Source organism: Haliotis rufescens, unplaced genomic scaffold (genome assembly GCF_023055435.1).
Source record: "Haliotis rufescens isolate VD_foot unplaced genomic scaffold, xgHalRufe1.0.p SCAF_6, whole genome shotgun sequence".
Classification (NCBI taxonomy): Eukaryota; Metazoa; Mollusca; class Gastropoda; order Lepetellida; family Haliotidae; genus Haliotis; species Haliotis rufescens.
This window is the reverse complement of record NW_025964334.1, coordinates 33861168-33878477: the sequence shown is the minus strand read 5'-3', so window position 1 is coordinate 33878477 and position 17310 is coordinate 33861168. Positions and strand designations below refer to the sequence as shown.

Here is a 17310-nt window from a genome sequence, read left to right as displayed (position 1 = left end):
TCAAGACTATTCTCTCCTAAGCTCCGCCCACTGTCATTTCAGGGCTTAATCCCGGTGTAGGTGCATCTTGAGCTTTGACAGGCTGTTCTGTGGAAGATGTAATGTCTTGTGATTGACACACCGTGTGTCAGCTATGATGTAATACATCTTCAGATGTCTAACCGAGAATCGTCTGAGCCAAGGACACTCTATTGAACGCTTTGTTTTCTCTCATTTTGTTTGTTTCTGTATTAATCGTCTTCTTCCTGATTTTTAATATGTGACCAGGTATATTTATGTTCTAAATATGATTGAAATTTGTGTCAACGATTTTTCTTTGCATAGTATGTTTTATTTTTATGCATTTTAGTTCAAACGCTTTGTTTTAGATTTTTTACCGATTACAGTTTGTGAATATGAATGTTTATTTAAACTAAGCATTCAAGTACAACAGATTTTATTGGTTTAAATTAAAAGCACAAAAATATATTGAAGCGTGGTTATTGAACTGTGATATTTAGATTATGATTTAAATGATAAATTAATGCATTAACGAAGAGTGTTATAACTAACGCGGCATTGCTTAAATGAGCTTAGACATGTTCTAAGAAACATATAGAATATACTGATGACGTTTGTGATAACAGTGATTAGAGTTACGTTTTGGCAGAAATATCCCAATCTGACCTCTGTGGATTTTTTGTAAATTGTTACCATGATATGTCGGGTATTTATGAAATCTCTTTTTTGGAAAGAAGCGTAAGAGTCAGTTCCCGGTATTTGATTGGTCTATTATATATATGTCAGCATGTTTAGACATTGGAATATGTTATAGCAATCCAATATATACCCCAATCTCTCTAATCTGAACAGTTTGGAGTACCGTCGCTGTATCTAATTGATGAGACAACTTAGATGGGACTTTTTAAATCATGACAGAAAAATGGTAAGAAATTAAGCTTAATATAGGACAGGATTGGGTACAAGGGCGTCTCAGCATATGCGCGAGACATTGTTTTATTTGACAAATAGAATGTTTATTAATAATGCATGCAGTATGTTGTTTTGTGTATTGTGGTGAGGTGAGGTGAAATGGGGTTTAACGTCGCGTCCAAGATTATTGCACTTATATAGCGACGTGCTTGCACGTGTATGTATGTGTGTGGCTGCTTGTACTAGGCCGGACTGATGCCGATTTATAGTGCTAGCTCACTGAGATACCATGCCGCAGTTTAACATGAATACCCCACTCAGACACAGTATACTGACTCCGAGCCGACCAGTCCTTGTTTTAGCCCCTTAATGCCGAGCGCCAGACAGGGTAACAACAAGTACCATTTTTTAACGTCTTTTTGGTATGACGCGGTCGGGGATCGAACCCTGGACCTTCCGCTCTCCGGTCGGACGCTCTACCATGAGACCACGGAGGCGGTCCTTGTGTATTGTGAATAGCTCTGATTTCATGCATAGCCATGCCGGATCATCACTTAAAGTGCATGTAGTATGTTTGCGTAGCTTTTATTGCACGTCTATCCAGTGGAGGATCGTCACTTACAGTGCATGTGGTATGTTGTTTGTGTTTTGTGAGTAGCTCCTATTGCACGTCACCCAGTGCTTGATCGACACTTATGGTGCATGTAGTATGTTTTATTATATAAAGGGCAGGTTTCTCGGCAGGATAAAGCCAACGGATAAAAAACGATAGTCTGGATAAACTACAGAGATAATTGCTATCATTATCAAAAGAACAGTCTAATATACTTAAAATCAGTGTCTAAATGTGACGTAGCTAAGGCATGTTATAAGTTTTGGCAACTTTGGAGATATACATTTCGAAACAATTTTGCGAGGGCGCTAGGCCTAGCCAAGCGGGATCAGTAGCCATATCTGTGCTTTTAGACCTCTTCGGCTTGAAAACTTTTCCACAAATTAAAATATTTGGATTTGGCCGAAATATGTTTGAATTGTTACCTTGGTTCGTTTTATCGCTGTGTGTACATCTGATTGCACTTTTTAACGTTATGACAGGACAGGCCGACTATCAACAGCGTCTGAACGTGGCCGTGACGTCTCATAGACTACATCTTCCCGAGGCACGGGAGTTTACTGACTATAAAAGTCCAGTTTCCACCCTTGCCGAACCAGGCTAGTACTATGGAGTTACATTTTGGCTGGACTAACGAGTCTATGAATAGTCCAATCAAAATCACGCAATTGAATTTTAATCCGGTTTGTAAACTGTCGTGCAGATTTCGGTCCATTGCAGGATTTGTAAAGCATGTGCACCGCCAACTCGTTTTCCTAACCTTTACATGTTTTTGATCAAGGTGCTCACGTGATTTGATGTACTTCGCGATGTAAGACCCGTTTTATTACAAAATAGATCTTGATGATCGATCAGATCGTCTTGACTGGGCGCCGCGATTTTGTTTGAAACAAATGCAAGTGATGGAATCGGATTGGTCCATAGGAAAGGCTTAGAAGGGACATAACTTGTAATAGCCACTGGTTGCGCTACGATCGAGCCCAGGAATTCCAGCCGAGTTCGGCAAGGGTGGAAACTGGACTTTTAAAGTCAGTTAACTCTCTTGCCTCGGGAAGATGCATAGACTGGGGTTAGAGTAGCTCCCCTTTGACAAAGGGAAGCTACTCCGGCAGACAGACCGATGGATTGCCGCGAAATGCAAATAAAAACAATATTGTTGTTTTTCATATATGTTGCTTCGCCACTGTATAAGAAACAGATTTCAGTTGGAACTATATTGGCTACTGTCACTGTCCGACTGACACATCACATACCCTGTAACATAATATATGACGTAATATATTAATGCGCGCATTCCAGGAAAACTCGCAATGTCTAGGTAATGTTTGTGAGAGGGGCAATGCGATTTTCAAGCACAGAATTAAAGAATGACACTGTATGATAAAGAGGTTATCACGCTTGTGTGTTTGGGGATGGTAAATATATTGTATTAGGAATAAACACTATATATTTAGCTCGCCAAGGCTCGCTAAATACAACGTTTATTCCTAATGCATGATATTATTTACCATCCCCAAACACACTCGCGTGATAACCTCTATGTTTGTGTATTGTGAGTAGCCACGATTGCACGTATATCCAGTGCTTGATCGTCACTTACAGAGCATGTAAGTATGTTGTTTGTGTATTGTGAGTAACTAATAATGCACGTCTATCCAGTGGAGGATCGTCACTTACAGTGCATGCAGGTGGTTGATTGTGTATTGTGAGTAGCTACCGTTGCACGTCTATCCAGTGGAGGATCGTCACTTACAGTGCATGTGATTCGGTGTTTGTGTATTGTGAGTAGCTACCGTTGCACGTATATCCATTGGAGGATCGTCACTTACAGCGATGTGGTGTGGTGTTTGTGTATTGTGAGTAGCTACAATTGCACGTTTTGCCAATGCATGATCATCCTTTAAAGTGCATGTGGTATATTGTTTGTGTATTATGAGTAGCTACTATTGTACGTTTATCCAGTGGAGGATCGTCATTTACAGTGTATGTGGTGTGGTGTGGTGTTTGTGTATTGTGAGGATCTACCATTGCACGTATATCCAATAGTGGCTCGTCACGTATGGTGCATGTAGTATGTTGGTTGTGTATTGTGAGGATCTACCATTGCACGTATATCCAATAGTGGCTCGTCACGTATGGTGCATGTAGTATGTTGGTTGTGTATTGTGAGGATCTACCATTGCACGTATATCCAATAGTGGCTCGTCACGTATGGTGCATGTAGTATGTTGGTTGTGTATTGTGAGGATCTACCATTGCACGTATATCCAATAGTGGCTCGTCACGTATGGTGCATGTAGTATGTTGGTTGTGTATTGTGAGGATCTACCATTGCACGTATATCCAATAGTGGCTCGTCACTTATGGTGCATGTAGTATGTTGGTTGTGTATTGTGAGGATCTACCATTGCACGTATATCCAATAGTGGCTCGTCACTTATGGTGCATGTAGTATGTTGGTTGTGTATGTTGAGCAGCTACTATTGCACGTCTACCAAGTGGAGGATCGTCACTTACAGTGCTTATGTTGTTTGTGTTTTGTGAGTCTTTCGTGCATAGCGAGGCCGAATCGTCACTGATAGTGCATGCAGTATGTTCTTTGTGATTTGTGTGTTGCTCCAAGTACATGCACAGTGAGGCTGAATCGTCACTAATAGTGCATGCTGTATGTTGTTTGTGTACGGTGCGAGGCTCCAAGTACATGCATAGCGAGGCTGAATCGTCACTGATAGTGCATGCATTATGTAGCTTGTGTATTGTGCGTTGCTCCAAGTACATGCAAAGCGAGGCTGAATCGTCACCAATAGTGCATGCAGTATGTTGTTTGTGTATTGTGTGTTGCTCCAATTACATGCATAGCGAGGCTGAATCGTCACTGATAGTGCATTCTGTATGTTGTTTGTGTATTGTGTGTTGCTCCAAGTACATGCATAGCGAGGCTGAATCGTCTCTTATAGTGCATGCTGTATGTTGTTTGTGTATTGTGTGTTGCTCCAATTACATGCATAGCGAGGCTGAATCGTCACTGATAGTGCATTCTGTATGTTGTTTGTGTATTGTGTGTTGCTCCAAGTACATGCATAGCGAGGCTGAATCGTCTCTTATAGTGCATGCAGTATGTTGTTTGTGTATTGTGTGTTGCTCCAATTACATGCATAGCGAGGCTGAATCGTCACTGATAGTGCATTCTGTATGTTGTTTGTGTATTGTGTGTTGCTTCCAAGTACATGCATAGCGAGGCTGAATCGTCACTGATAGTGCATGCAGTATGTTGTTTGTGTATTGTGTGTTGCTCCAATTACATGCATACCGAGGCTGAATCGTCACTGATAGTGCATGCAGCATGTTGTTTGTGTATTGTGTGTTGCTCCAATTACATGCATAGCGAGGCTGAATCGTCACTGATAGTGCATGCTGTATGTTGTTTGTGTATTGTGTGTTGCTCCAATTACATGCATAGCGAGGCTGAATCGTCACTGATAGTGCATGCAGCATGTTGTTTGTGTATTGTGTGTTGCTCCAATTACATGCATAGCGAGGCTGAATCGTCACTGATAGTGCATGCTGTATGTTGTTTGTGTATTGTGTGTTGCTCCAATTACATGCATACCGAGGCTGAATCGTCACTGATAGTGCATGCAGCATGTTGTTTGTGTATTGTGTGTTGCTCCAATTACATGCATAGCGAGGCTGAATCGTCACTGATAGTGCATTCTGTATGTTGTTTGTGTATTGTGTGTTGCTCCAATTACATGCATAGCGAGGCTGAATCGTCACTGATAGTGCATGCTGTATGTTGTTTGTGTATTGTGTGTTGCTCCAATTACATGCATAGCGAGGCTGAATCGTCACTGATAGTGCATGCAGCATGTTGTTTGTGTATTGTGTGTTGCTCCAATTACATGCATAGCGAGGCTGAATCGTCACTGATAGTGCATTCTGTATGTTGTTTGTGTATTGTGTGTTGCTCCAATTACATGCATAGCGAGGCTGAATCGTCACTGATAGTGCATGCTGTATGTTGTTTGTGTATTGTGTGTTGCTCCAATTACATGCATACCGAGGCTGAATCGTCACTGATAGTGCATGCAGCATGTTGTTTGTGTATTGTGTGTTGCTCCAATTACATGCATAGCGAGGCTGAATCGTCACTGATAGTGCATTCTGTATGTTGTTTGTGTATTGTGTGTTGCTCCAATTACATGCATACCGAGGCTGAATCGTCTCTTATAGTGCATGCTGTATGTTGTTTGTGTATTGTGTGTTGCTCCAATTACATGCATAGCGAGGCTGAACCGTCACTGATAGTGCATGCAGCATGTTGTTTGTGTATTGTGTGTTGCTCCAATTACATGCATACCGAGGCTGAATCGTCACTGATAGTGCATGCAGCATGTTGTTTGTGTATTGTGTGTTGCTCCAATTACATGCATAGCGAGGCTGAATCGTCACTGATAGTGCATGCAGTATGTTGTTTGTGTATTGTGTGTTGCTCCAAGTACATGCATACCGAGGCTGAATCGTCACTGATAGTGCATGCAGCATGTTGTTTGTGTATTGTGTGTTGCTCCAAGTACATGCATAGCGAGGCTAAATCGTCACTGATAGTGCATGTAGTATTTTGTTTGTGCATTGTGAGGATCTACCATTGTACGTATATCCAGTAGTAGATCGTCACTTATGGTGCATGTAGTATGTTGTTTGTGTTTTTGAGTAGCCACCATTGCACGTATATCCAGTGCTTGAACGTGGCTTACAGTGCTTATGTTGGTTGTGTTTTGTGAGTCTTTCATGCAAAGCGAGGCTAAATCGTCACTTATAGTGCATTCTGTATGTTGTTTGTGTATTGTGCGTTGCTCCAAGTACATGCATAGCGAGGCTAAATCGTCACTTGTAGTGCATGCTGTATGTTGTTTGTGTATTGTGTGTTGCTCCATGTACATGCACCGCCTCCGTGGCCTAGAGGTAGAGCGTCCGCCCGGAGAGCGGAAGGTCCGGGGTTTGATCCCCGGCCGCGTCATACCAAAAGACGTTAAAAGATGGTACTTGTTGTTACCCTGTCTGGCCTTCAGCATTAATGGGCTAAAATATAACTGTCTAGCTCGGAGTCAGTATACTGACTACACACACGTGCATGCAAGTCGCTATATAAGTGCAATAATCTTGGACGCGACGTTAAACCCAATTTCACCTCACCTCCAAGTACATGCATAGAGAGGCTGAATCGTCACTAATACAGCATGCTGTATGTTGTTTGTGTACGGTGTGTTGCTCCAAGTACATGTATAGAGAGGCTGAATCGTCACTAATAGTGCATGCTGTATGTTGTTTGTGTATTGTGTGTTGTTCTAAGTACATGCATAGCGAGGCTGAATCGTCACTGATAGTGCATGCAGCATGTTGTTTGTTTATTGTGTGTTGCTCCAAGTACATGCATACCGAGGCTAAATCGTCTCTTATGGTGCATGCAGTATGTTGTTTGTGTACGTTGCGAGGCTCCAAGTACATGCATAGCGAGGCTGAATCGTCACTGATAGTGCATGCAGTATGTTGTGTGTGTATTGTGTGTTGCACCAAGTACGTAGATAGCGAGGCTGAATCGTCACTTATAGTGCATGCAGTATGTTGTTTGTGTATTGTGTGTTGCTCCAATTACATGCATACCGAGGCTGAATCGTCACTAATAGGACATGCAGTATGTTGTTTGTGTATTGTGTGTTGCACCAAGTACATAGATAGCGAGGCTGAATCGTCACTTATAGTGCATGCAGTATGTTGTTTGTGTATTGTGTGAGGATCTAAGGTGCCTAGGAACCTAGAATCAGGAACAATCTGGGATTCAACCCACGAGGGACGCAACGCTACGCAGCGAATTGCGGAGATATTTTATAAGAACAGAACACAAGCGTTATATAAATTATTTTAATCTTCCGTGACAACAACTCCCATCTTCAAACAGATCCTTATATACTATTCCCCTGACACCAGCGGTGAAACACAACAACGTATCTTGAACAAGTTCCATATTGTGTGATAATATTTAGAACGTTTTAAACTACTATGCATTACAATTAGCACACTATAACCATTCTTAGTTGAATCTCGTCTTATTATATACGTATTTCATATATACATATGTACAAATGGGTCATATTTGTGTAAGTTTTAGTCCCAAAGTTCTGATAAACCTTTTCATCAGTGTTCTGCGTAGTATCGACAGTATCAAAGACGGAAGAAAGGCGCGCACGCACACACACACACACACACACACACACACACACACACACACACACACACACACACACACACACACACACACACACACACACACACACACACACACACACACACACAAACATATATGTATATATAGATAGATAGATAGATATTGCGTATATACAACGCCACACCTGAGTATTATACATAAGTGAAACACATATGGAGTGCGATGAACCAATCAAATCATTCGATGTCCAGTGACGTCATCGGCTCAGCCGAGTGCGAAGTCTCTACATGAAACTGCATTTGTAGTGTTTATGAGATTCTCGATTGCGATTCAGTTTCCATTGTTATAGCTTTGTGATGTAGGAATCTTCAGCAGCCTCGTCATCGGAATAATCTGTCACGTCCAACAGCATCGGAATGGCCCGTTGTATCTTAGCAACGGCAAGGGCATCGTAAAGATCCAAGAAAATATTTTCGTGTGGAATCTTATTAAAAACACCAGCATGTTTCATAGCTTCCCGCATGTCGTAAGAACAACCGCACAGGAACAGTTTGATGTTGACGTGGTCGTACTCAGTGAAGATGTGACTAAGGACATTGGCGCCGGAGGCATCCAAGTAGTTGATGACGCTGCAATCGACGACGACGTGGTGCGTGCGTCTCATAGTTCTTAGTTTCTCATCCGTCACAAGGATGCCGCCGTCCTCGGGGTCAACTTCTTCGTCCTCGGAGTTGATTGTGGTGATGGTGACGGTGGAGAAGGTGGAGTCAATGCTTCCGTGGCGTTTCATGCTGCCGTCGGCGTTGAAGCCATTCTGTTTGAGCGTATAGCTGTTATTTTGTGCTTCGTCGGTGATTGTGAACACAGGATTGTCCATACTGGAGACGGAGTTGCGTTTTGTGCTGTCACTTTTTGTTGACTCTGTGCTGTTCATACGCCCAATGAGGTTGCTATCAGACGTGCTTAGATTCGTGTTTCCAGTCGTGTTTATTGATGGCACTGATGTCTTCACAACGGAGCTTCTTCTTTCTTCGCTTAGCAGCATCACACTCCTCCCAGATTTGCCCATTTTCTTTTCGTATTTCTTTATCATCTTCAGTAGTTTTCTGGGGTTAACAGTGCATCGGTAGAGGTTGGATCGGAAGATCTCGGCGTTGGCGTAGTACAGAGAAGACTCGAAGCGGAAGATCTTGACGCCAGGGATCTCGACGGAATCCTGATATTTCTTGTGCTCCACAAGGGTGCTGTCTTTCATGGTTCTGCCGAGTCTGTAGCCGCGGGCAAACTGAGTTTGGAACACAACAGTGATGAGGGACACACCCACGCCGATGAAGAGACCGTAGTCGATGTCGAGGAACACGGCGCTGGTGAAGGTGCTGAACCAAATGACGAAGTCGAATTTGTTGACACGCCAGAATTTGCGTCCGTCGAGAATCTGGATGAAGAGTCCTTTGAGAGCAATGAAGATGATGGCTGCGAGGATTGACTTGGGGAGAACCTCGAAGACGAAGCTGATGACCATGATAACGAGGACCATCAGACCGGATGTAAATATGCCGTTGACGACCGTCTTGGTGTTCATGCCGCTTGAAACCATGGATCGTGGGGGCGCCACGCTTGAGGGAAAGCACTTGAAGAAAGAACTGACAAAGTTGCACATGCCGTAGGCGATGAGTTCTTGACTGTCGTCAACCTCGTAGTTGTGTTTCTTGGCGCAGATCTTAGCCATTGCGATGGTGTTGGCGAAGATGAGGATGGCGATGATGAAGCAGTCGGCCAAGAAATCGGGGGCTTCTGCCAGTGGTGGAATGACAGGTGGGGGAATGGTGTTAGGGATGCTTCCGACGATTGCGATTCCGAAGTTTGTGTTTAGGTCACCAAAGTAGCCAACGATGCATCCGAACACGACGACGAAAAGCTCGATAGGGATTGGCATGAAGAGCTTATGCTTGAATCTCTCGTTAATGCAGTCCTTGACCAGCACGATGATGAGACAAGTGATGACGGCACAGACGATGGCAGCAACGTTGACCTCGGTGATGTGGGAGAAGATTTCAATGTAGTTATTGATGAACTTGAACAGACCGCCGTGTTTCGTGATGTCCAAACCAAGCATAGCTGGAACCTGGCTTGTGGCAATGTGGATAGCAGCTCCTGATGTGAACGCGCAGAAGAAGGACTCGGATAGGTAGGCGGTGATGAACCCGAGCTTGAAGACGCCCATGAAGATCATCATTAACCCCGAAACGAAAGTCACAGCCATGGCTACCCCTTCCTTGTAATCCAAGTATGCAGGGATTTCATTAAGAGGCACTTGAGTTCCGTTCAATGTAAAGTTCAGAATATCCGGATTAGCGGCGACAAAGGCCTCGCCTTGACGGTCCACAACACTAGCAGTCAATATACAGATCACAGCACTGGTGCCGATGGAAACGTGGGCAGATGTTCCGAAAAATACGTAGATGATAACAGGCCATAAAGATGTATACAAGCCGTTCTCGATCTTCACAGACGTCAGCTGGCCGAACGCCAGTGCTTGGGGGATATGTAGTACCCCAATTGTTAAACCTGCCAGGATGTCAATCAGAATGTTTTCTTTAATGTTGTAGTACCGTAGGACCTTGAGGATTGGGAGATAACCGCTCACCAGCTTCCATAGTCGCCTCTTGGAGCAATACGCCTGTTTCTTCAGGCGTTCGGATATGCTCTTGGATTCGAACTCGGTCTTGGCGTGGATATCGTCGAACGCTGTTTGCGTGAACGGTGGTCGCTTGATGACAATGGCATTATCAACGACGTTGACGGCAGGACAGGAGAAACGTCGTCCTTTCGTGTCCAGGCAACCGGGTTGGTTCATTGATGCCGCGTCACTGATAGATACTGAGCGTTTCTCATTCATTGTGGGAAGTCTGTAAATGTAGAAAAAAGACAAACCTCAGTCATGATAGAACTGAACGGTACACGGTCACACATGAATTAACAGCATTAACAGCAAAAGTATAACTCGTTTGTTTATGTCTTTTGTAAATATTGTATCAGTTACAGTGGTGGGTTACAGGTTTTAATTGTGGTTAATTGACTTATGGTAAAGCGTCATTATAAAATGTAAACATAATAGCTAAGAAAGTGTTTATGTAGGTATATGCTTGGCATTAAAGACAATACAGACAGACGCGTACTTATACCATAGCTGTAAATTTGATGACGAAGCGATGGAAAAAAAAGGTACAATTAATACGTTCTGTCAAGAAAAAACCCATGTACGGTAAATTACGTCCCTGTGCTATCAGATAATGAAGAAGAAGACGAAATATAGTTCAGATGTCACGTCTCTGTAAATACATAAGAGTGATAAGACGGTGTATATAAAACCACAGGCACCCGTCCAATAGGCCTATGAGAGATAAAAAATCATTCAAAACATTGCTAAAAAATGAAGTTAAAGTTACAGACTCTGTTCTCATGTCTGTGAGTAGGGTACACATATCTATTTCTAGTTTTAGTATTCCTAAAATTTCTGTTTTTGTATTGATAGGATTTCTATTTTCGTATATTGGTATGATTTCATTTTTATCTTTGGCTGCTCTGTTTCTATACGTTCGAGTAGCTGTCCATCTCTCAAAAATAGAGTTAGTTTGGCCTTCGCTATAGCTATTGCATCTCTTGGCTTTAGAAGATCTCAACAGGTGACGGATCCGACTGCAATTCTTGTTTTAATCCGGCTGGGTCATGGTCTTGACATTCCAGTAGAAAGTGAGCAATGGATTCAGGTTGATTGCAAGATGGGCATACCTTGTCATAGTACTGTGACCTGGCGTTTCAGTGGCTATATATACCTGACATTGTGAAAACTCATCACGTAACACTAATGACAGTACGTTTCAACCTAAACCTTAAATGTCCTCGAAACATTGCCAGATAGCTCATTAAACTATACAATAATATATTGCAAGACTTGTTGTAACTGGCTGGCAACAGGACATTTTGACATGAGGGGACAACTGGCAACATAGTCGGTACAGGTGTTGTGTGAGTAACCTCATGTGAACCCGCATCCCTTGACATTTTGATGTAGCACATTAATAATTACCATTACGTCATGGTTCTCATGAGATGACAGATGTCACCTAGCAACGTCGTTTATAGTTCTAAACAAGTATGATATTTGGGGTGCTGTGGGGGTGGTATATTTACAAGGTCTGGTCCGCAGTAGGGCTGTGCTATCTACAAGGTCTGGGGCGCTGTTGTGGTGGCATATTTACAAGGTCTGGGGTGCAGTAGTGCTGTGATATCTACAAGGTCTGGGGCGCAGTAGGGCTGTGCTATCTACAAGGTCTGGGGCGCTGTTGTGGTGGCATATTTACAAGGTCTGGGGTGCAGTAGTGCTGTGATATCTACAAGGTCTGGGGCGCAGTAGGGCTGTGATATCTACAAGGTCTGGGGCGCTGTAGGGCTGTGATATCTACAAGGTCTGGGGCGCAGTAGGGCTGTGCTATCTACAAGGTCTGGGGCGCTGTTGTGGTGGCATATTTACAAGGTCTGGGGTGCAGTAGTGCTGTGATATCTACAAGGTCTGGGGCGCTGTAGGGCTGTGATATCTACAAGGTCTGGGGCGCTGTAGGGTTGGTATATATTCAAGGTATGAGTTGCTGAAGGAGTGGCATATTCACACTGTCTGTACGATGAAGGTTGTGTTATACAGAATCACAGGTTCGGCTTAAAGTTTGAATTTACAAAATCTTTGACTCGCCATGCATCATCAGAGTTAAGGAGATAGAATATTGACTGATCTGGGGGTAGAGGGCCTTCATAATAGTAATGGCTTCGTTCTGCTACATCAGGAGTTAAGTGCACTATATCATCGTCTGTTTCAGAGTGTTTCCCTTCACAAACGTTTACCGGCTCGGAAACACGTTCGACAGCTTTACCCCCGTCAACCCCTCCCCCTCGTCGGGACACGACAGCGACTGCAGTTGATAGACAAGCTAACGGACGCTTCAATTGCGATGAAATCCTACACTGACGTGGTTCATGGCAGTTTGGCGGGCTGACAACAGGAGACCGTCCATATTTGTCATTTAGCCAGTCATCATATTCCTTTCAGTAGCATTAAGCGCCTTGTCAAACACGTTCAATAGACCGTTCTGTTAGAAAACATATTCTTTGCAGTGGGAGAGAGAGCAAACAGGACACACATTGCGACATACGATGAACCCAGGTTGAGCAGAATTTCTGAAATTGAATATTCATACTGAAAACAGGACGTTGAAATTAATTGGAGACAGTTACCACAGACTGGTCCAAAACTCAGCATGGTTATTTTTTTTTCATTTTTCAATTGTATTTCACCTCAACCACTCCGCGACAGACGCGCACTACAGCTCTACTTATAGGATGCGGAGAGAAAAATGCAAGTCGTGTTGCACGCTTACTTAATGAACCCGGTCTAATTTGTATATTCATAATGACCCAGGTCAAGTCGTTGGCTAGTCTCACCTGGGATGCAGTCGGCGGCAGTGATACATCACACGTGTCGGTTTCGGTACAAACCGGGAGCCTGTCTACAGACAATGTTAAAGCGCTAGCGCGTTTCTCTTGTTTGCCTAGTTTAGGCGTTTGTCGTCGCCGCCGTGACGTGATTAAGCCTTAAGGTGATAAGCAGGGGTCTTAACTTCAGGTCTGACACAACTGCTGTCTTGACAACAACTGTGACAGGGGGTAACCCATTACTCCTGCCATTCTGCGTTTGGGGAGTAATAATTAATGTGACATTCTGTCAGCCCACCCACTGTATTCTAAGTAAGGACTACCTACTGCATTAATTGCCCTTACAAATAGCATGCCTTTGAATTGCTTTTTCTGAAAGGTATTGTTATTGTTTGAGTTGAGAAAGAAAAACGAAAATAAAAATATACAATATTTACTTAATACATACGATGCATACACGCGCGCGCGCTCACACCAAACACAGGCAGTATTGACTATCTTAAGGTCGATTCAATACAAGCAATGCAAATAACAAGTTATTCATTTATAACGTATTCACCTTATGTAGGAGTAACTATATACTCAGAAACCTCGTGTTCCTCATTCTAAAGAGGTTGACATCCGTATATTCTCATATATTAACAAGATAATTCAAATTGCACTGATAAAGAGGACATTACGCCATTATTTAATTGCGGGGAGTTTCGTTGATGTATGAAATTGAGAGGCACCTTAAGCTGCACTGCATTTCAAGAGGAACGACAAGTGAAACTCAACACGCATGAAACAATGAACTAATCAGATTGCGAGGTTTCTTTCTCTGCGCTATTTCCATATTGCAAGATTCACCTGACCTTACTCTTTTTCGACGATTACTTCCCTCAAAACCTCAAAAGAAAGTATACAATTAAAAAATTGGATGTGACCAAAAAATTACAAACGTTATCAAAAGGTTACAAGGCTGAAAACACAGCAAACTCAAGGTAAAAAACACACCTATGATACCCGTATCACCTGCATCACCGTCCAATAACCATTTCTTGCTTGTTTCATTTTTAGCCACCATCAAACATGGGTGTATACTTTCTTTTGCCCAGCTGTTAGAATATTTCTTTTGTACAATTAAAAAACCTAGCTTTCCATTTACAATTTTCAAGCAATGCTTTGAGTGAGACAGTGAGTGAGTTTTGGTTTTACGTCGCTTTCAGCAATATTCCAGCAATATCACGGCGGGGGTCACCAGAGCAATGCTTTGAGTGAGTGAGTTTTGGTTTTACGCCGCGATCAGCAATATTCCAGCAATATCATGGCGGGGGTCACCAGAGCAATGCTTTGAGTGAGTGAGTTTTGGTTTTACGCCGCGATCAGCAATATTCCAGCAATATCACGGCGGGGGTCACCAGAGCAATGCTTTGAGTGAGTGAGTTTTGGTTTTACGCCGCTCTCAGCAATATTCCAGCAATATCACGGCTGGGGTCACCAGAGCAATGCTTTGAGTGAGTGAATGTTGGTTTTACGCCGCTCTCAGCAATATTCCAGCAATATCACGGCAGGGGTCACCAGAGCAATGCTTTGACTGAGTGAGTTTTGGTTTTACGCCGCTTTCAGCAATATTCCAGCAATATCACGGCGGGGGTCACCAGAGCAATGCTTTTAGTGACTGAGTGAGTTTTGGTTTTACGCCGCGTATAGCAATATTCCAGCAATATCATGATCACGGCGGGGTACACCAGAGCAATGTTTTGAGTGGGTGAGTTTTGGTTTTACGCCGCTTTCAGCAATATTCCAGCAATATCACGGCAGGGGTCACCAGATCAATGCTTTGAGTGAGTGAGTTTTGGTTTTACGCCGCTTTCAGCAATATTCCAACAATATCACGGCGGGGGTCACCAGAGCAATGCTCTGAGTGAGTGAGTTTTGGTTTTACGCCGCTTTCAGCAATATTCCAGCAATATCACGGCAGGGGTCACCAGAGCCACGCTATGAGAAACACGGCGCTCTTACACTGGCTGCTTGCCTCCAGGTATGAGTAACCAGGTGACGTTGGCGTGTGACAACATTACAGGATTAATTCATCACAGGTGGCATATTGTTGGAATTTCTTTCCAAGAAAACGCATGTACGTTCTCAGGTGTGTCGCAGAGCACTTAGTCTACCTGTGTAATTGATCTGTATCCAACAGACAATGTACGCCGTGAAATGCTTGTCTGTAGCGAGACATTTGCAGCAATGATTTATCTACCTACTTCTGGAGGAGTGTATTCTGGGGGTCCAATGCATGACCATTGGGGTCTCATGCTCGTCGCTTCACTTGATTACTAAGACATTTACTGATATCCTACTAAGACGACTTACGGCTATTATTAGATGGGGATTTCAATTCATAGATCTCAAAAAGTCTACCTCTGTAATCATGAACTTTATATTTCTTGGAAGTATACAAATCTAATTTATATGAAACACTTAATTATTTTATGTCGGTCATCCTTGTTTGCGTTCCACAGGATTCGAAATGTTAAGTATTTGCATTCATTTCAAATTTTGTTTTAAACACAATGTCTGCGTCCTGTAAAACCCTATTATGATCAGAAATATGTGTTATAGAGAGTAAGTTATTATTGAACGTCGCGTCGCCATTTCAGCCATATAGCTATGGGTGAGTAAGTGAGTATGGTTTTGCGCCGCTTTTAGCAATATTCCAGCAATATCACCATCGCCCCGCGTGGCAACTAGAATGCAATAAAATGCATAAGCAATGCTCTTAAATTCAATGTAATATACCCGTATATTTGACAGATACAATGTCATGTAGACAAGTTCGAGTTTGTTACACAATTCTGCACAACACGACATAAAACGGTGTTTGTCCTCTCGACATGAGGATATAATGCGTTCACCGTGTTTGCCTGTATGTTACGGTAATAACGTTCACCGTGGATTGGTCGAACGATAACGCTGCTCACAGCCTAGCATAGTGTTACCTGGACATGCCTGACGAAAATATATCTACATGTAATCACGAATGAATTTGAAAACAAAATTACAAATTATTTTAATATTGACTTCGGTCTTTCAACGCCTAAATTTAACTCCTTACATTAATAATTTGGTACGAAGTTCACGTATAATTATGTAGAGGGTACAATTTATGGCATGTAGTGTAAACCAACTCACGCGGAAATGTTGGTGTTCAATTTGACAAAGAATTTATTTTTGATATTAATATACTTATCTTATACTTGTATTTTACCCATACCTTCGTACATACACGTATTTGGATACGTTTTAAGAATATAACGTATGATGATTATAAATTATTAACATTTGTGAAATCTACTTTATCAGATAATCTAAACATAGGAATTTCTGATAACCAAAATACAATCGTAATGTACTTAATATACAATGTATGTTTGTATCAGAAGAAATGTTTAACATAAAACCTACCACACGCCCGATGAGGATAAACAAGTTTGTGATATTTCTTACCTTGGTAGAGATGCGGAATGCACAGAAGTGTCGAAATCTAAACCCACTGATCCCGAAGCTAGTTGGCGTCACCACTGAATCTGTACAGTGGACGGCAGGCTTAAATACCTAGGGTAACAGTGTCAATTCATCGCCTCTCGTCTTGTCTCCCAAGACTATTCTCCCCTAAGCTCCGCCCACTGTCATTTCAGGGCTTAATCCCGGTGTAGGAACATCTTGAGCTTTGACAGGCTGTTCTGTGGAAGATGTAATGTCTTGTGATTGACACACCGTGTGTCAACTATGATATAAGGCATCTTCAGATCTCTTAACCGTGAACGGTCTGAGCGAAGGTGATTCTATTGAACCCTTTGTTTTCCCCTTTTATTTATTTCTGTGTTGATCTTCTTGATTTTTAAAGCTTATATGATCAGGTATACTTACTCTTTAAATATTACTTAATTGTTTGTTAACTATTTCTTGGCTTAGAATATTTTAGTTTTGATACTATTAGTTCAAATACGTTTTTTTAAAATTTTTGATGGATTAGAATTTGTATTTATATAAATGTTTAGGTAATCTTTTCGAATCGTACTGATTGTAT

At 42.4% G+C, this 17310-nt stretch overlaps 1 protein-coding gene across 1 annotated transcript; it reads right to left on the bottom strand.

Annotated features, from left to right (window-relative positions):
* Positions 1 to 7435: 7435 nt before the first annotated feature.
* LOC124116038 (sulfate transporter-like) lies at positions 7436 to 16879 on the bottom strand. Its single transcript, XM_046477247.2, has 2 exons — positions 16728 to 16879; positions 7436 to 10660 (listed from the first exon to the last, which is right to left on the bottom strand). Exon 2 carries the CDS (start codon positions 10648 to 10650, stop codon positions 8095 to 8097), a length of 2556 nt encoding a protein of 851 aa, XP_046333203.2. The 5' UTR covers positions 10651 to 10660; positions 16728 to 16879; the 3' UTR covers positions 7436 to 8094.
* Between the last annotated feature and the right edge of the window lie 431 nt (positions 16880 to 17310).